General features: G+C 45.7%; 1 protein-coding gene across 1 annotated transcript in view; it reads right to left on the reverse strand.

The window, feature by feature from the left end:
• Nucleotides 1-19,659, reverse strand: part of PSD3 (pleckstrin and Sec7 domain containing 3) — a gene marked incomplete at both ends in the record, with an annotated part of 105,495 nt that overhangs the window by 63,040 nt on the left and 22,796 nt on the right. The window contains 4 exons of the mRNA XM_084224757.1: nucleotides 1,126-1,206; nucleotides 1,311-1,517; nucleotides 14,378-14,758; nucleotides 16,216-17,287. Coding sequence (XP_084080883.1) covers nucleotides 1,126-1,206; nucleotides 1,311-1,517; nucleotides 14,378-14,758; nucleotides 16,216-17,287 — 1,741 coding nt within the window. The remainder of the gene's footprint in view (nucleotides 1-1,125; nucleotides 1,207-1,310; nucleotides 1,518-14,377; nucleotides 14,759-16,215; nucleotides 17,288-19,659) is intronic.

Raw genomic sequence — 19,659 nt, forward strand, 5'->3', positions numbered from 1 at the left:
TCCTACATGAGCCTGGGCACATTTTAGAGAAAGTCTTAACTAGTAATATTAACAGGAGATCTACAGGGAGCAGAGACCTCCTAAATATGTGCCACAAAGCAATTATGTGCTGGATTTCACAATTGAAAAGAAGGGTATATTTAGCATAATGCTTCAGGGGTGCTGAAACCTGGAAATGAGCAACAGACCTCCCACTGCCCAGCAGTGAGGGTGCTCCAGCTTGGCTCCACTCCCCCTGCCTCAGGACCAGGTGATTCATGTTTATGCAGACATGTTCCATTCCCACTGCCTTCAGCAGGCAGGACTTTGTGGGTGCCTTTGATCTGCTATGGTCTCATGGCATCAGATCCCCAGAAATGCATTTGCAAAGGGGCTAAGAAGTGTGTGCACATCTTCTAGATTTTCATTAGAAAAAAATTCCCCCTTAAGTAACCTCAATCAAGTGAGTTAAACTCATTTAAATCTCCTTAATCACCAGAACACCAGCAACTGGGCTAACAGGCCACTGCTACACTTGGTGTTTTGACTTCTGAAAACAAACACTGAAAATAAACATTGTTGAGGTCTGATTCCAATGTAAAAAGCAAAGAAAAGGGAAGGGCTGGGTCTTCAAACACCCAAGTCAACAGTTACCAAACTCACTACAGCTTTTTCCGCATAGAAGCTTTTGCTGTTCTGCACATTCCTGGATTCCTCAGGGAGACACGGAGAGGGGAGCTGCCAAACCACACCAAACCCTGGTCTTAGTGCACTGCAGCAAAGCAGGGTAAGCACCAAAAGGCATCAGCCAGAGAGTCTGTGCAGATCAGCTGTGAGCAACACTGTAATTCCTCACTTGCACCTGGCAGACTACAAGTACCCTGTTTTACCAGTGACTGGACACTTTTCTCCAGCATCTCAAGGCAGGTCCACCCAAATATTTCCCCCTCTGTGTGGTCACCACTCCAGTAGCACTAGAACAGGGTAGCACACAAAACCAAACAGAAGAGGAAAGCTCTGTCCCCAAAATACATTACAGTCCTCTCTTCATCTTCTTACATCCCAAAAGGACAACCATGTAAATCAGGATAACATTGCAAACAGCGCTGTTACTAAAGAATATAAAGTCCACAAATGGAATTGTACCTGAGCGAACAGTCCAGCGTCATGCCTGTGAAGTCAAAAAATTTAAGATATTCTTCGGCCACGAGCTTGCTGAATTCATTGCTAAAGAAAAGCGAAGAAATACATAAAAGTTATCATTCAAGAACGAACCCCTCCAGAAGCATCAATAAGAATGTGGCCAAGCATGTACTCATATCAGCACATACTTTTTACCCAAATGTTTTGCCACATCAGAGCGCTTGAATCTGTCCAGATGGTAGAGGCGCTTAGCCAGGCGCCTGGCTGCTTCCAAATTGCTGCTGCTGCCATTGCTGAGGTCATGGCCAAGAGCTCCAGTGGCATCTTTCTCCTGAAGTTCACTGCTCCCCATGGCTGCACTGGAGTCTAACATCACATTCTGTAGGTCAACATTGCTGTGAGATTAAAAGAATATGGAAAGAAGAAAAATAAGATAAGAGTTTCCTCTTAGAACAGAAGGCAATTAACTGTACAGAGGCAAGATGACACAATGTAACAAAATCCACTTAACTGAAGAGGCAGTGTGGAACAGGGACATTCATTTAGCAGTCAGCAAAAGTTAAGGATTTTTAACAAACAGCCAGACAGTCCAAACAACATGGACTTTCCTTCTGACTGTGCTAAGTATCCTCAATTTGGGCTCACTTCAGAGAGAGCTCAGCCTACAACTGCCACTGCACCAATGCTTCTTGCATCAGTACTTTTTAATGCAATTGCCTGCTTGGCTTGAAGAAGCCTCTTTAAAAGCAGGAAATTAACCATTTTCCAGGAGAAATGCAGTGATTAAGCTAGGGTGATCAGTTACTCCAAGCTGAGTCAGAACACGTCCCTTCCTCATTCTTCCCCATTGTCCTGGAAACAACACAATTCCTTAAATCTAAAACAATATCACCAGAACTCTCAGTGGCTTCTGTGTCACCCATGAGCAGTGGACATCTCATGGGAAGGCACTGCTAGAAAAAGCATGACTCGGAGCAAGGAGCCCAGTTTGGATTATGAGAGACACAAACTACCCATGCCAGCCTGGAGAATTCCTGGCTTCCCTCCTGCTCCCTCATGGTGGCAATTATTTCCCTCACCAGCTGCTCAAAGTCAAAATGTTCAGCATGGCAATCCCAGGGCACTTCAGATAAATCATGCACTTACAGATTCCTCCCACCTCTAGTACAATAGGAGAGCTCTGGCTGAGCTGTGTGCCTGCTTTGCTTCTCCCATTAAAGAGGCCAAGAGCCCAAAAGCACACCCCCACATACACACCCCTGCACAAAGGCAGACTTTGAACTTCAGAAGAGCTTTTCTCTGACACTGGTATGAAAATTTTTGCAAAATCTCAGCTCTGTGTATGTGTGTGTGTGTGCATTTGACAGCATTTCAATTTTTATTTCTACATTCTTATACTATATAGAAATTCTTTTTACTAAAATGCCATTTACACAGGGATAATGAATGATCAGCAAGGGTTACGCACCGGACAGATATGAATGGAATGAGTTAAAGATGACTTTGTGCACATAGCACTTTAAACAACATACCACAGCTTCACATACCACTGTAATTTTCAGACTTGACAAGCTGTGGTTAAAACAACTGATCACTGTGTTCCAGTAACAATTGTCTAGCCATTTACTCAAATGTCTGCTAGCCACCCATTAACTTCTCAAAGATGAGATTTCATATAAGGTGAGTTTAAAAGCAAAAAATCAGGTATTCTGCATGCCACAAATCATCACTTACTTCCTACCTCACTTCTCATGCATGGTTTAAGAGAAGGACACGTACAGAACAGAGATTTGCCCATTTTACCTCTGTTTCCCTCCTTCAGTGCTTCTACAACATCAGAAATACCACACATTCACCCTGTGGGTACAACTTCTTTATCAAGTATCTGGGGAAAACAGAAATCTAACTGGTTCCTGCAAGAACTGGGGATTTGCACTGGTTTGTAATTATTTCTGTGTAAATAAAATGGTGCTATAGCAAAAGGGAGTCAGTCTCAATGCCTAGTAGGAAATAAGTACTGTAAATACAATTCCAACAACACTAATATCACAGGCCATCAGTTATCCTAGGAAAGAAAAAAAGCCCCTCCTGACATCATTGTTGTGGAAAATGCCTCCTTGGCCCTACCCAAAGCCACTAGCAAATGTCTGAAATTCTCTAAATTTGGCCTGTACGAAACTCGTGAAGAAAGCAAATGACAGAGTACCCTGATGCAAGCCCTAAGCAACACCTCGTCCATTCAAATCAGGCAGGACTCATTCCAACTTCCCATCTCCAACAATTGACAAGAGCAAGGCATACCCAGGTGAGCTAACAAATCTACAGTCTTTAATGTAAAAACGCTGCTTCAAAAGCCATGCCAATTCACAGAGCCTCACCTCACTATATATCACAATCCTCTTTCACCACTACTCTGTATTAAAGGTAGTATTTATAGCCCTGAAAGATGGCCAAAGCTGACAAGAAACATCTGTACCCTGCTAGGAACTAGTGCACTACGAGATTCAATGTTACCACAAACCACCAAAAGTTCAGAAAGAAAGGAAGCGCCAGCATCTGCCACTTACTGAAATTAACAGTACAGCAGCTCCCAGCTTCTGCTTTGCCCCTCAGAGCTATGGCTGGGATGTGAAGGGGGAATAACCTGCAAGAGGGAGGGTGTGCTCTTTCCCCTGTTTGCCAAAACTAGTCAACAGGGCTGCATAAGAAAAACTATGTTCCAACTTCTCCATTCTAAAACTTCATACTGACCGAGGGTGCCCATACATGCCTTGAAGAATAAGGGATACTGCCTTCTGCTATTCCAGTAGTTAATTCTGACAGTTGATTAGCTTATTACTTAGTACAAAGGGGGGGCTAAGAAAGTACTTTTTGTGCCTAGTACAAGAAGTAAGTACTAAGTGAGTACTTTTTGTACTCACAAAGTACAAGTACAAAAAGACTGTCGAATCAATAAAGGTTGTCTGTAACATAACCCTCTTGTTCAGGGGAAATGACAGATTCTTAGCAGTAAAGTGAGAGTTCAGTTCTCAAGTGGCTTTAGGTAGCTTGAAGACTCACTGCTTATGTCACTGAAGGCTTAGGAAATGCAGATCACCTGTGCATGACTACTGTGCAAGCCACCTTCAGGGCAGGATATTTTAGCAGGGTCCAAGTGGTGTTACTCCGGGAAAAGGCTGTGATCCCTTCTTATTTTCAACGATTTCCAGGTCCATCATTTTCCCTTCATACCTCAGTTAACTAATCTACTGAACTCAGTAATGCTTGCCTCCCTCTGTAAAGTGCTTATAATGAATTCTAATCAAGAGCTAAGAGCAACCAAGGCTGAAAATAGGTCTCTCTTCTGTAGTCTACAGTTTCTACACATAAAGACTCCACAGCAGCATTACCATCAAAACAGCGCCAAGAAAAGGCTTTGTGATGCAAAGCAAGGCTGGACGTGGATTTCTCATGCAGCTTTACTCTTTATCACATAAAAATGAGAAACCACCGCTGAAAAACACAGGTAATAGATTATATTCCCCCTAATCCTAGATTCAAGGCTAAAAGGGATTGTAATGATATTGTTGGTAATTGCCTGCCCAGCAATGGCTGTTGATTTTTATCTAGAGATGCTTACATTAATCTCTGCTATGAGAAAACACAGAAAACAGAAGCTACAAAAAAGCTCCAGACCTCTCTAGTCTCACAGCACATGAGCTTTGGCCAGAAACCAGGGTTATAGACTATGGTATTTCTGTCCCCAGCAATGCACTCCTGATGCATCCTTTCTCGTTCTGTCAAAGCATCCCACACCCACACAGAATGCACAGAGGCTGTGACCACCATATCCAGCAGAAATTACAGGAATTCGATAAGCAGCTGCTGTGGTAAATGCAATACTTTCTAACAATTCTCCAAGCTCACCGATAAAACATGTAAGCTGTAGCTCTAAGCTCTGCCAGGCTTTCCAGCATTCCTGTAATACACCATAACTGCCAGGCATTTTATACTGTTTTCTTCACTTATTCCATTATACACCAGTTCTACAGGGATTTAGCTCCCAATGCCAAACTATCTCAATCTTGCCATGTTCAGCACTCAGCACACTAGATCTGTTTGTGAACATTCTAGATTCACTTACTTCCCCCATCTGCCATTCCAGGTCCCACCAAAACTGGAACTCTACACAGTTGACTGAACAATGGATGCAATTTCCAGAAAAAACACAGCAAGGCCAGTAATATAATGATAATGATACAGGCACCTTGTATCTCAGTGGTCCACCCTCCCAGCCAACTAAGCTTCCAGAGAAAACCTCAGTCTGAGTGTGAGTTTATGATGCCTTAAACTTTGCTATGCTCTTCATTTTGTAGCAAATACATGGAGAAAAAACTCTCTCCTTCATCCCAAGGAAAAAACGCCTATTAGCATTTTCCTTTATGGAGTAAATGCTCTGAGCAATTGGCCCAGCTGCTAACAAAGAAGTGACGTTCAGAGTTGACACTGAGTGGCAGGGTGTGACAACTCAGCCTAAGTGCTGTCCTTATCACAGCCACTCCAGTGATCCCAACTTGCCACTGCCTTTCACTTTTACCAGACTGATGCACAGCATATGCTCTGTGGCACATGGACTCCCCTGGATGCATATGTTTCTTCCCCAAGGAACATTAATTCATCTGGCATACACGTCTGGAGGGAGTGCACTAGTTGCGCCAATTCCAAGGCCGCTTGGATTAAGACAGGGCTGGAGCCTTCACAGACTTTTTGGAAATAGAGCAGGAGGGAACAGGAGGAAAAACAACTTTTTCTCTCAAATAAATGTGCATGCATTTAACATCAGCTTTACTCCAAGGCAAGCTGTGTCAGGCATTTGCCAGCAAAACTCATCAGAGCAAAACGCAGCAATGATTAAAAGTAAGGAAGGGTGGAGAGACATTCTGGCATGCTGAAGCTAGGGCCAGAACCAATGCTGTTTTCAGCAGGGGTACAGTGTCCACTGGGGAGCCACACTGAAGCTGATAAACACGCATGCAGGACCCTGTTTTAAATGCTTTCACTCCAAGCCTTCTCCTCCCAGTTCTGAAAGAGGACAGTATCCCATCCATAACCATCAACTCTGTCCATGAAAATCATGCTCTAATACTAGTTCAACAGCCTCTCAGAAGCATGGCAGGGACAAATCAGAAACAGTCAGGTGCCCCCACTGTGCCTGCCCCCACTCCTCTGCTCCATCCTCTATGTCCTGCCCTGCAGAAACAAATCCCTGGTCTGCAACCCTTTGGAGAAATGTGGCTGTTCAGTGAATGATATCCTCTCACATTTCAGAGCAGACCAGACATAACCAGTGGCACAGTCTGCATTTTGTTTAAAAAGACCTGAAAAGCCGTACTTGAACAGCCCAGCTCTGAAAGGAGCAGCCCCACTGAAGAAAGTGAAGAAATTCCAGTAGCAGTGGGATGTGATGACTCAGTTCCTGCTACAAATGACCTGACCACACAAACGGGCTGGGAAGGGCTGGGCTGCAGTTTTGCTGCAGCTCCTAACTAGCTTCTTCAGGGCCAAGAGAGAGGGGGCACAAAAGCACTTCAAGCAATGATTTACCTTGCCAGTTACCTTAAGCTCCAGGGCTCATCCAAGATAGGACATAGGAAGGAGAAAAATAATAAAAAAATAAAAATAATGCCCTTTCCTAGCAGATGACTCAGTGTGCTATTTTACTCCAAATGGTTTAATCAGCTTTGAAGTCCTACGTATGGATTCTCTTCAAAGACATGCTTTGAAGTAGATCTCTCTTTGAGGACTGACACAGCTGCACTTTGCTGCAACTCAATTCAGTGGGTGTCTCACAAGCACAGCATCAGCCAGGACATACAAAGCGAGGATGGTATCCATAAGCCAGAGTAACCACCAAGCATCTATTAGAAAGTACCTCAACCTTGTCACATCACAGGGAGAGGAGCTAAGTAACAATCCCTGTAATCCCCTATTGGTTATCAATAAAATACATATGCAAAGTCAATTTCATGGGCAGAAATGCATACTGCTGTTCAAAAATAACCTCCTCTTTCCTTTAATAATTTGGTTTTTTTCTTTCATTAAAATACTTCCTACTGATTGTAAAAAAGTGAGCTAAAGCATTCAGAAAACACCACTCCTGTAGGCTTGTATACAGCAAATGCAATTGTCATTCCAAGATCACAACATTAGAACAAGAAGTCCCACCACAGTCCCTGCAATCCTGAGAGAGACAGCGCGTACTTTATTACACAGACATGCTGGCCCACTGCTACCTGAAGTACAAATGTCTTGCTAAAAATACTTCAGGTTTGATTCCATTTTGACCTCAGGCTTCATACATCACTATGGCAAGGGTCAGTGCTTGCAAAGGGACACTCACCACATTAATGTCACCATGCCTAGAAAGTGAAAAACTGGTCCTCACCACAGGGGGTATCCAAAGGCTCCTCCCTGCAATGCATATTTCTGACATACATAGACACACAGACTGGTCTTTTGAAAGCATCAGGATTGTCCTATACTCAGAATCTGATCCACCTGCCCCAACAAAAATAAAAAACAGACCCAACAAATGCACTGCATACCTATGACCTTGCTCAGAAAACACTCAGCCCCCACATGTTTCAGGAACCCTCAGGCTCTCCCCTCAGAGCCCACCTGCTCCAGGTATCAAGAGCCACCATCCCTGTGTTCAGCACCTACATGACCCTCCTTCCCTATAAGGCTCCTGCTGGGTCCTCAAGGATAGGACCGAAACTGGGAAGACATCAGAGGACCTTCTCTCCCACCCCCGTGCTTGGGCTTGGTTTAACTGTTGGGAGACTGGCTCAGGAAAAGAATATTAACCAGGCAGCTGGTCCAGCTGGTCCTCCCTGGCAGGGAGTAAAACAGATGCATAAAAATATATGTCTTTACACCTTTCAGTTCAGGCTTCCATGCAAATGTGCAGATGAAGCACTTGAGCACTGCCACTAGTATCACACAGGAGCTATACACTGAAACCATGCAGCAAAATGAACTACCTGTCCTCAAAAAGACTACTGAATAAAGAAAAAAAAACAACAAAGAAAAAGCAACCACTAACCAACCCACAGCTCACCCAGCTGTGTTAGCAGGGAGTCTGCAATCTCTGTGAGCCCAGTTCTTCTCCACCGCTGCTCCAGCAACATCCAAAGACATGCATGCCTCTCTATGCCATCCTGACAGCTGCCAGGCTCCGTTTCTCCCTACCCCAGCACACACACACAGGAAGAAGAGACTTAACCAGCAATAATGTGGAGAGGGGCTTGACTAGCAGCCAGTTGTGGCTAACAGATGAGACAGCAAGGCTGCACTTTGAGACCAGCTCAGAGCTGGCAGAGATGCCTCAGTTTTGGTGAATCAAGCCTTCCTGACCTAAATGGCTTAGACTTTAATGGAGATGGGCCAACAGATGCCAGCTTAAAGGCTGAGCTGCTGACAGCTCTATACTGAGGCGCTTTGTGCAGCAAACTGATCAGCTGCTCCACTTTTTTTTTTTTCTTTTTCTCTTCTGTCTCTGTCAGCTCTTGGATTTTTGTTGTGTTTGTTTTATTTTCAGAGGAGGCTGGGAACTGAAGAGGCGAAAAGTCAGCAGCCCTTTTTTTTTTCATAAAACAACAGTTTATTTAGGAACTAGAAGCAGCTTTACAAACTCTCACTAGGACCTCATTGGCCAGAGCAAAGGCAGACTCTGTAAAGTGTATCTCCAGAGCCTTGATAAAGTGATGATACCTTCCTGGAGAGAATACCAAGGTGAACAGTGTAGCACAACATTTTAGAAGTTACTAGGCTGTGAAATAAAAAGGCAAATCCTCAGCTGTCAAAATGCCAGTGATGCCAGAAATTTACCCTGTGAATTGTGCCACTTCATCTTTACCTCCATTCAACATACACCTGTGGCAGCATATTGTGGTTAGCAGCGGTTCAACAACTGACAGAGGCATTAGCCCATGTGGCTAATGCAGAGCCCAGCAAATGAGCTCCAATGCTTGTTTGCTTGCTCACCAGCTGCAGATGCATTTGATGCATTTGCTTTTCTAGGACAATAACCAACACCATCCCTCTGAAAAACCTTCTGCTGGGCATATGGTTGGCAGCAAATGTGAAGTACCATGTTCTCACTGACCTATGTCTCCTAAGTCCCAGAGTCTGCCATGAGCTGAGGCATGTCTGAAGGTGAAAAAACCATCCACTCAGAAAAACAGGCATCTCAGCAGATTTCACACTTAATGAAAAAATTCACCTGGGTCTCAAAGTGAATCTTCAAAGTGAAAAAAAATTCTACCACACCTCTGTCAAACAGACTAATAAAATGAATGTATAAAGGTTACATGTTAGATTCCTAAGTACTGAGTCTTGTAACTACATTGAAAAATCAAATACAAGCTACTTTGGACAAAAAATACCAGTGTACAAACTGAAAACCAAAATTATAACTGGCATGTGGTATTCATAAACTGGGAAGAGACTTAGAGAATCAACCCAGAGAGAGGAATAAAAACTGAATTTATTTGTCAACAAAGTTTATTGTCTTAAAGAAGAAATAAGCAGAGTGCCAAGTAAGAAACTGCTGGCAATGACCAATACACAGAAGAAAAATATCCACTATGGGAACTACCACAAGAGGCCCCAACAATTAAAAGTAACCTGGTACCCATGGGAATTTCAGGCTACATTCTTGTGAATTTATTTTGAGAATTGCCAGATTGCTTTAGGGAGTTTGTTTTCTTCCCCTCCTGAATACATAGGCAACTAAATTTGTGTTTGCATCTCTACAAAAAAAAACCAGGACTTGCAGAATTTGCTGAGCACCAGCAGTTCTTTGAAGATGATGGCAGGTGGCAAATATTTAGCATTTTTTGAGGATTAGGAGTTGCAATACAGATTTTTTATTTTCTCTCTGAATTTACAAAAATCTTGGGCAATGTCCTGCCAACAGAGACAATACTTCCCAAGACAACAGGAAAAGGCACTTATGGCCGGAAAAAAAATGCCATAAGTTTTTGTTGTTGCTTTGTGGGTTTTTAAAAATTTATTCCAACTCTAACCTACAAGGGGAGAGGGAATGGAAACCTGTTGTAAAGTGTGCAGTATAAGAAAACACTAAAAGAATTCCAGTCCTTAAAGTCTGGAAGTATAAAGATCATCATAGTGATAATTTCACAGTTCACATTTAGTCACACAGATGCTTTGTCTGTGGTATACACATAAAAGATAGCTCCTTTTCCCCTCAGGTATATCCTACTGCTTTGGAAACACATCCCCTTCACCCAACTCTGACTTGGATCACCAATTTCAATCAAATAATTTGCAAATCATTACATCTAGTCCAGGCAACACAAACTCAGGCTCAGTGTCTTGGTAGCAGCTTCCAACAGTTTCCCTTACTGCCTCAAAAGTAAGACTAAACTCCCAGATAGGAAGGCTGAGCCTCGCTCGCCTTAACACAGCCCACTGTCATGGAAAGGGAGGAGTACAGCACCTGGAGCATGGGTGTGGCAGTGACGACTGCATGCCTCTGCAAGGATAACAGAGAGACAAGGGCACCAAACACGGTCCAACTGCAACGTCCTTATTGAGAATACAAAGCTTCATCAGTACACTGGCAGCCTGCGGCTCAGCCTATTTCATGAGTATCCCATGGTGCCCTGACACACAGCAAGGCTGTCGCTCAGCCCTGAAATCTCACACACTACCCCTCCTCCCCCTGTTCTCTGACCCCCTCCTGTGGAAATTCACGGCTACTTCAGCTGCAGAATTTCTTTTTCCCCTCAGAGGGTTAATCACTACAGAATTACAGAATATTCTGAGTTGGAAAGGACACAAAAGGATCATCGACTCCAACTGTTAAGTGAACGCCCCACACAGAGATCAAACCCGCAACTTCGGCATTATTATCACCATGCTCTAACCAACTGAGCTTATCTCAGAGAACTGAAAGAGAATAAACTCCACCCCAAAGACACTAAGAGTCCCAAAAGAAGGCAAGTTGCACGCCCTTCTGCCCCAACCATCCCTCCTCCACTGGCCAGGCACAAAGAGCACCTAAGCTACGCCAGGAAAGGACTACTTGCAAAAGTAAGCCTGCCTGCTCTGCAGGAAGACCCAGGGGCAGCTGACATCCCCCTACCCTAAGGAAGCAGGTGGCTGTCAAAGCAGGCAGGTCCATCATACAGCTCTTGCCAGGACTTACTGTGTTTAACCACGGCCAGCAGCTGACAGGGAGGATAGCAGGAATGAAATCTTCAGACACCTAGGAGCTCACAGGATCTTGCAGCCTGCAAGCCTCTAATAATTTTTTTCCTCTTTTTTTTTTTTCAGTTCTGAAGGCATGTGACCGGCCCTCACATACCAGAGTTGACCCCTCCCAAAGCCAGCAATTTCCTAAGAGTGGAGAAGGATGTTACCCTCCCGCTTATTCATTACGAGGCCAGGCCATTCTTTGTCCTTGTGCATCAAGAGCATATGCTCTGGATCCCTCTGGACAGGTGCAGAAGAGGCTGTGGTGCTCAGCTACGTGCTAACAGGAGGGCACGGGGCTCCCCCTTTTCCCAACTGGCACATAGCTTTCAATTTCAAGGTGAAAAACCACCAGCTCTTTGCTTTCAAGTCGGCCATCCCCTTCTGCTCTGGGCCAGGAGGAACTGCTCGTGTTTCACACTGCTCCCCGTTAACTAGTGCTGGTACTTGGAAGTATGCTCCCTCCCCAGTCACTTTTTATATCACGGCACAAGGCACTGCTTGACATTTTGGTTTCGATTTTTGCTCACTCGGATTGGCAGTACCGTTTCCGGAAAAGGCGAGGGGTCTCATGCTCCTTGCTGTCTGGCACTGCCACACTACCCTGCTCTACTCCCAAATCCCCCGCACCCGACATCCCCCCGCTTCCCTTTTCACTTGCCAGTATCCACATGCCGAGCCCCCACAGCAACCCCCACCCCTCTGGGAGGGGCTTCTCCCGCCGCTCTCCTCCAGGCGGGGGGCGGCGGGAGCGGAGAACCCCGACGGGCAAAGCGCACGGAGCGCCCCGGCGGCACCACGCCGGGCCGGGCACGGCGGGGCGGAGGGCTTCCCTCCCCTACCCTCCTCCTTCGGGAGGGCTGGACCACTGCGGAGGGTGCCCCCCCCCCCCCCGCTCTGCAGCGCCAGGCAGGCACTACGCGTGAGGAATTCCAGCCCCAAGCACAACCGCAGGCTCACGGCACGGTAGGAAACGAGAGCTTCAGCAGCAGCCACAGAGGTGCCATACACGCATCGCACAGGCAGACATGGGTAAACCTAAATCTCGGATTGCTTCAGGCAACACAACCGCGCGTTCAAACTCCCTGAGACGCCAGGGCTTAGGAGGCTGTTTCTGGTTCACCTGAGCATCACCATGACACACCGCCTTGACCCGCCTGCGATAAAGCTCCTGCCGCCCCCAGCACGTACACACTGCTTCTCACCCACGAGCTCTTAACACCGTGATTCCCCACTGGCTCCAACAAAGTAGTACTCACGACCTGTCAGTCGCCTGTCAGTCACCACACAAGATACACGCCTGGTGCAATACAACATGATACTGAAATACCGGAGGAGGAAGGGTGGTGTTAGCTGTGAGATTATTGTTGAGAGGATTACTCTGTTGGGCGTACTCGTGGCTAGTTATCTTGCCGTGGCGACACTCTCTCCTGGCACCTACCTTAGGTGAGCCCTTGAGACTTATCCCTAAACAAACCAGGGACACTCTTTTCTTTTTTTAATTAAGTGAGGGGAAAAGTATTTAAATATCTACTGCTAGTTTATCAGTATGACTGCAAATCTAAACTAAAATTAATTCCAAGTGAAATCCACACTAGGCAGGCACCTGATGTGACTCATCTGATCTTTGTCATAATTTTTGTCCTGATGAGCCAATGTAGGCCTTACTGGACAGTATCTTTTAAATACTAGATGCTGCAAATACAGGGTAACAGAATCAGGATCTGAATGTGCTGCTTGTTCTCCTCTGTCCAGTTTTGTTAACCTTTGGTTTTGCTGTAAGTAAGGAGCTGCAAGTCTCAGGACTGACTTCAGTTTCTGGCTCCATACAGGTTATTGTAGATTAGCAATCACTTATTGCCTATTGGCAGGCACCATGCATGCACAAGATTTAAACACCCGTTTTAATGCATGATTGAGGGAAAAACACTTTAAACTCTAATGCCCTTCTGCCTGCTGTTTTAAGAACAAACTGTACCTTAATCCATAAAGCCAGCAAAACTACTTCTGCTCAAAGGACTTCTTTCATTTTAGCACAAAAGAAATAGAACAGATAAAAGATCTCCCACCTTTACTCCCAGAAAAGCTCTAACTAGACTAGTCGAATCTAAGGGAATAGTCGTAGGATTCTTAGATCATCCTGTCCCTGGAGGATGAAGACCAGAGGTATCTTTGTCACTCACAAGGTCCTTCACCACTTTGCAGGTGTGTTGCACCCCCACCATTCTGCTTTTAATTCAACCTCCCACTTTGTCTGTGTCTGCCTTTCAGTGTCTCCACTCTCTTTGACAGCACACTATATGAGAAGTTTGCACAGAGTGATTTTGTACAATTGTACAGTATTTTCTTACCACTCAGCCTAGTTTTTGTTTTTCACATGACTTTCTTTAAATAGGCTTTCTCACCTCTCCTTTTACCTGAATAGAAATTATTAACATTTTTGCAATGCTTGCTCCTTTCAGTAAGTGCACAAACAAAAGAAGAGCTAACCAGTGAATGTGGAGCAAAATCTCATCCCAGCAGAAGTAATGTTCTAAACTCCCACTGGCTTCAAGAGAGAAACACTGTGCCCAAAGACACATCTTTAACATCCAGATCACAAACTGCATTTGGACAACTCATTTGTGTACACGAAGTGTTACCACTCCTAATGTTGCTGCCAATAAACTCAGATAGGAACTGTAGCTGAGGTTCGTTTATAACTAATAACTAACTCCTCCAGAGACAGGTCCCAGAGATGAGATAATACCAGACAGACTTTTATCAACACATCAGCATTGCCTAATAAACCTTCATAATGTAAATTTGTCACTCTTCTTATGAATGGCAGGTTTGGATGGCTCATTTCTCTCCTGCAGTCCCCCTGGAAATTATTCTCTGTAGAAAATTAGAAGTGCTAAAAGAGGCAAAACTACACTCTGTGACAGCACACTGAAGTAAAGAGAGGGTGGGGGAAAATCAGCAGGCACACAGAAAGCTCACCCAGTACTTTTACCTTTCCAGATGAGGGACTTCTGTGACATCTCCTTTGAAGAGTGTTTCGCTTACATCCCTTAAGCCATTGGCAATGCCTTCACCACATCTCTTCACCTCCCTGTCAGGGACATCTGTCTGCCCCACAGCTGATGTCCTATCTAAGAACTGTCCACCCTCCTTCATGCGCTGCTGGATCATGGGAGTGAGTGGCATCTCAAAGCTGAAATAGCTATCGGGCTCCGAGTACAATGTCTCCAGAGATTCCGCACTGTAGTACAAAGATGCATTGTCTAGGATGTTTTCAAACTGTGAGCTGTATAGATCAGTGGAGACGTCAGAGTGCCTCTGCCCAAGGAAATCTTCGTATCCTTCTGTGGCAGCTTCCCGCTCCTCCACCATCCTGAAAATTAACCAGAAACAGCTCATTTCAGTTTGAGGGCAAGGTTTAGACTTTGGGCAACCCTTCTGACCTTCCGCCTTTCTGAGCGGAAAGATCAATGCAGCTTTATGCAAGAGAGGGCACTGCAGGTAAAATGCTGGTTTCTCCTTGCACTCCTCTTTATGACTGCCATCATCTCCCTCTCCAGGGACATAGAAAGAAACAATTTTCTGGGTAAAAGAAGAGGGCTAGGAGACATCCTAATATTGTCTAACAGATCAGCTGCTTACACACAAAAGAGAAAAGCACATACAATGTGTAAATCTATCCTAGCACCAGAGCCAAGCCAGAGGCTGCACATGTTGGAGATGTGTATTCCGATGGAGCCTCTACCCCTGAAGGATAATTTGCTATCTCTGCCGTCCTAGGACTGGGGTCTTCAGCAAAAAGCTGAAGGAAATCACTCCAAAATGCAAAGGAAAGCACATGCAATTAAAAATACGGAGCCTGGGAAACCAGATTTGAAGGGAGAAGACTCAGCCTGCTTGGAGATGCAAGGAAAGATATACCATCCCCCAGAAGAGTTTTCTTCTCTGATGCACCAAATACTGTGGGGCTCCTCAACATGCCAGAGGTCAGGGTAGCCAGCCCAAGTAATCCCATGCATTAGCCAAAGCAAAACTCCACAGATACAGAGGTGCAGAGGCAGAAAAGCCTCCCTTGTAGAGATGTGTCAGTAGCACACATCTCTCCAGGTCAAAGTGGACGTGGTTTGCTCAGAGCACACCAGTGGAACCCTTTGTTTTGTCAGAGATGTGCATCAGGAAAGAAAAGCAAGCAAATCAAGATGCAAAGCAGCACGCCATTCTTGCAATATGTACTGCTGAAAATATATAAACACAGATAAATAAGATTAGATAGATAGATAGATAGATAGACAGACGGATAGACAGATAGACAGATAGCTAGCTAGCTATAGAAAGCACATACTCTAACATTTATCCTCCTATGATCTACGTGGCCCTGGATAAAATGTCTTTATTATCCAACCATTCAGAGGTTGTCATACTGGTTTTGCCCAAACTCTGAATGAAACCAGAAAATCTGTTCAGGTGCGTATGGCCAGGTTTGCATGCCAACTGTATTTAATTACATGGCATGTCCAGATCCCAATTACACCTGCTAGAGATGCTTTATCACACAGACATCACTGTGCAAACAGAAAGACTTCTGATCTTTACGTTTCAAAACCTGAAATGGACTGCAAACTTCAGTTAGATGGTGTGAAGTGGCTTCAGTACCAACTTCAGGCACAGGCCAACCACCAACTATGTAAACCAGTACTGTAAACACCACACCACAGGCAGCAGACAAATATTTGCTCCTTCTTATTATCTCCTAAACAGGTGGACACAAGCCACATGCCTAGACAAGTGAATCCCTGCCTGACCCCTGCTCCCCTCTTAGCACCAGCTCACCTGCTCTGGCCTCTTGCAAGCATAGCCATCTCCTCCTCACCACAGTTCTTCCTGTCCTTCACAGAAACTTCATCCTTCCTGCTTTCTTCGAGCAGTGGTAGAGGAGTGGCTCCAGAAGCAGCAGGTTCCAGCCGTGCATCTTCACAGACCTCACTCCATGCACTGTCTGGCAAGGAAAGCAAGGCTGGGGAGATCACTGGTGACACAGGGTGGCTGGATGTTTTGGGGAATGCCTTCCTCTCCACAGATACAGAGTCCAGCAGTGAGTGCTTCTTTCTTCTCTGCTCCTCAGCTTTTTGCAGCCATAAGATCTCCACACCTTGAAATTCTACATGTTTACCCACAGCTGCCTCTTTAGCAAGCCTTCTCTCGGTACCTGTTTGCATTTTGCCTTGACTGTACTCTGAAAACTCCTCAAAACGTGTCCCCCTCTCCACTCTGCTGACTGCTTCCAGGTTTGTCACAGATGGCTTGTGACAGCTTGGTTCCTGAGCTGCGTGGACCTCCTCTGCTTTATTACTTATGGCTTGTGAGGATTCAGACTGCTTTTCTCCAGCCCGTACTGAAGCCAGATCTTTCTCTATGATCAAATACTTTTTTTCCTCAGCTGTTCGTTCAGATGGAAGAAGCATGTCTGAGAGTTTTTCTTGGCCTGCTGGAACTGGCTCTCTGGCTGCCTCCACATTCTGGCTGCCAGTAACACTCTTTTTTTCCATTTGCGTCTCTGAATCGAGAGAACTATTTGCTCTTTCTTGCACCTTTGTTGCTTCTAGCTGTCGAGAGATTTTCATGATCTCTGGCAGATTACCCGTGGGTTGCAAACCTTCTTCTGGAGTGTGAAGCTGCACTGCCCCTGCATCAGGCCTCAGACTATCATCATCAGGAGCCGTGCGCTGAGGAACGGGCCTGGCACGGCGGGGACTGCCCCGTCTGTCCGGACTGCGTGTCACAGGCTCGGCCCGGCACGTCGAGGGAGCCGACGGCGCTTGTCTGCTCGACTCTACAGTGCCGTACTCTGGAAATTCATTGATGGTGGTATGAGGAGGCAAACTGCTGCTTCCGCGGCCACTACCTGCAAAGTAAAAGGAGAGAGAGCCTGGGTTTATCTACCACACACACAAAGCAAAAAGTCTGATCTCTCTCCCTGGCCCGCTCCTAACAGAGCAACAACGTTCTCCCCTGCAGGGAAAATACTTCAGTTTAACCCGCTTCTGCTCTCACACTGCAGTTATCCAAAGCTGGTCCTTTTACATAGGAGTTTTTGGGCGGCCCTACTTTGGGAGTCTGCACTGAAGAGGAAGGAATGCCAGAAATGTCTGCTACACTTCAGAAAAGGTCCCAATGGCACGTGAACAGTCTCAGGCCTCAGGCCAGGCCACAGGCCTAAGAAAACAGAGATTCAGATGTCTGACATACATCCACGGCACACACCACCCACGATGGTTTTACTTAAAAAAGACACTACACGTGATGGTTTTACGTTTTCAGGTAATTTGCACTTGTAAAGGTGAAACAATGGGAAGATAATCAGCCACACCCCTTATGTTCTACAGCCTTGACAAAACTAATTAGCTATATTACCGACTAATTAATGAGCAATTAAACTTTCTGCCAGCACTACCCTCTTCCTTTAACAACTCAGGTAGCTATAAGTCATGTTGCAGTGAGGGATACATACCAAGCAATGCACATTTCCTACTGCGAGTGCACTGCTGCAGAAAAACCTTGCTACCCTCCTCTCTTCCTTGTGCCTTTCCAACTGATGTAAACAAAGCAGGAGCAAAAATGGGATGGTCCCATTTTCCAAGCGCCAAGCACCCAGTGGCTCCCATTGTTTCGAGGTAACAGAGAACCATCTGTCCAAAGGGACCTCAGGGATCACATAATGACAGATAATTGCCCACCTTATATCACAGTCCAAGGAGGAACTGAGCTCTTGGGGCAAAAAAAAACCCCAAGCACAATTAAAAAGCCAACCATCAACAGCTGCATTTGTCCCACTACTTTAAAAACAAAACAAAACAAACAAACAAAAAACAACTGGCCTGCAGTATAAAAGTGTTTTAAATCAAACTGCAGGGTGGCCAGATCCAAACACCTACTTTGAAAAGTATCGCGGGTGACAGCTCTGAAACCAGACACCAACTTGAATTTGAATGGTTTGGTCCCAAGGTGCATCTCTAGGTGCTGCGCTGCAAACTGATCCCCATCTCTGCCCCAAGCAGGCCGGCCAAGGTCTGTTTCTGAGGCAGAAGCCATACAGCTGTGGTTAATGATATGCTGAGTTCAAAGGGAAAGAGAGGATAATCTAACACAAGTTTAGAGCCGCATTAATATGGCTATCTATGTGGCAGCGGCTTGTTAAGGTAAGCAGAAGCTCACACCTGCCAGTATATCCCAGTATATCTAGCTACAGGGAAAATACCACACAATGGGTGTGGTGCACGATCAAAATGACAGTCTTGGACTCTGCCAAGCCTCGGAATCTTCCCCAGTGGGTTCTCCAAATGTCTCTATGCCATTGTCTTAATCACTATACAATAAAAATTCAGCTTCATCCAGGCAACTTGGTTGCTGTTCAGGACAGTGACTGGACAAAGTGGGGACCTCTTCTCTGCTGCAAGGTCCCAGGGAGCCGTAGAGGAGCAAGGATGCCCTGTCCACAACTGCATCACCAGCAAAAACCTTCATGGCAAGGTTTCCAAAACACAGGTGTGGGGGCACCCACAGTGCTTTTCCTGAGTGTCTGAAGCAACAGACAAACAGTCCCCTTTGCACACAACTCAACCACACAGTGCTTGTGTGCATCTCAAGCCCATACTTTTCACAGCACAGGCACCAGGCTGCCACTGTGGGACACTTTCACCAGGACAGACTCACATATGACAGTGATGCTCTCTGGTTACAATGCCCCTACACCGGCACCAGAAAAACCCCAGGCAAGCAACCCAAAGCTGCCTTCTTATCCCGCAATCCTTCTCTAATGCAGAAGCTTTAGTGCTTGCTGCTCTCTCAGCACGCTCTAGAGGAGGGATTTCATAGTACTAATAGGGAGCATGTCACTATAGATGCTAATATAAACCCTTCTTGGTGGACACATCCACCCACAAGCAATGCTTAGTATGTGCCCTCAGCACTGTGGGTCAGCACTTGGCCAGGCCACTGCCCGGGCCACACTCTCTGGCTTACTGTGTGAAGAAAGGGAATATACAGTGCCCCAAGAGCTGGGACCCCCCATGTCTCACTCCAACCCACACATCCCGCTGTGTTGGAAGGAAGCCCAGAGCATCAACCCCAGCCTCCTGTGGGGCTGGGAGGCAGCCAATGTGCTCCAGAGGCCAAGCCCTAACAAGGCACCGCACACAGATCCTGCCAAGGGGCCAGGCTCGTCTCTACTAATTGCTATCTTAGCTTCTGAACCAACACGAGGGAAACAGAGGGGGC

The sequence above is a fragment of the Fringilla coelebs genome (assembly GCF_963513975.1).
Source record: "Fringilla coelebs genome assembly, chromosome: Z".
In the NCBI taxonomy this organism is placed as follows: domain Eukaryota; kingdom Metazoa; phylum Chordata; class Aves; order Passeriformes; family Fringillidae; genus Fringilla; species Fringilla coelebs.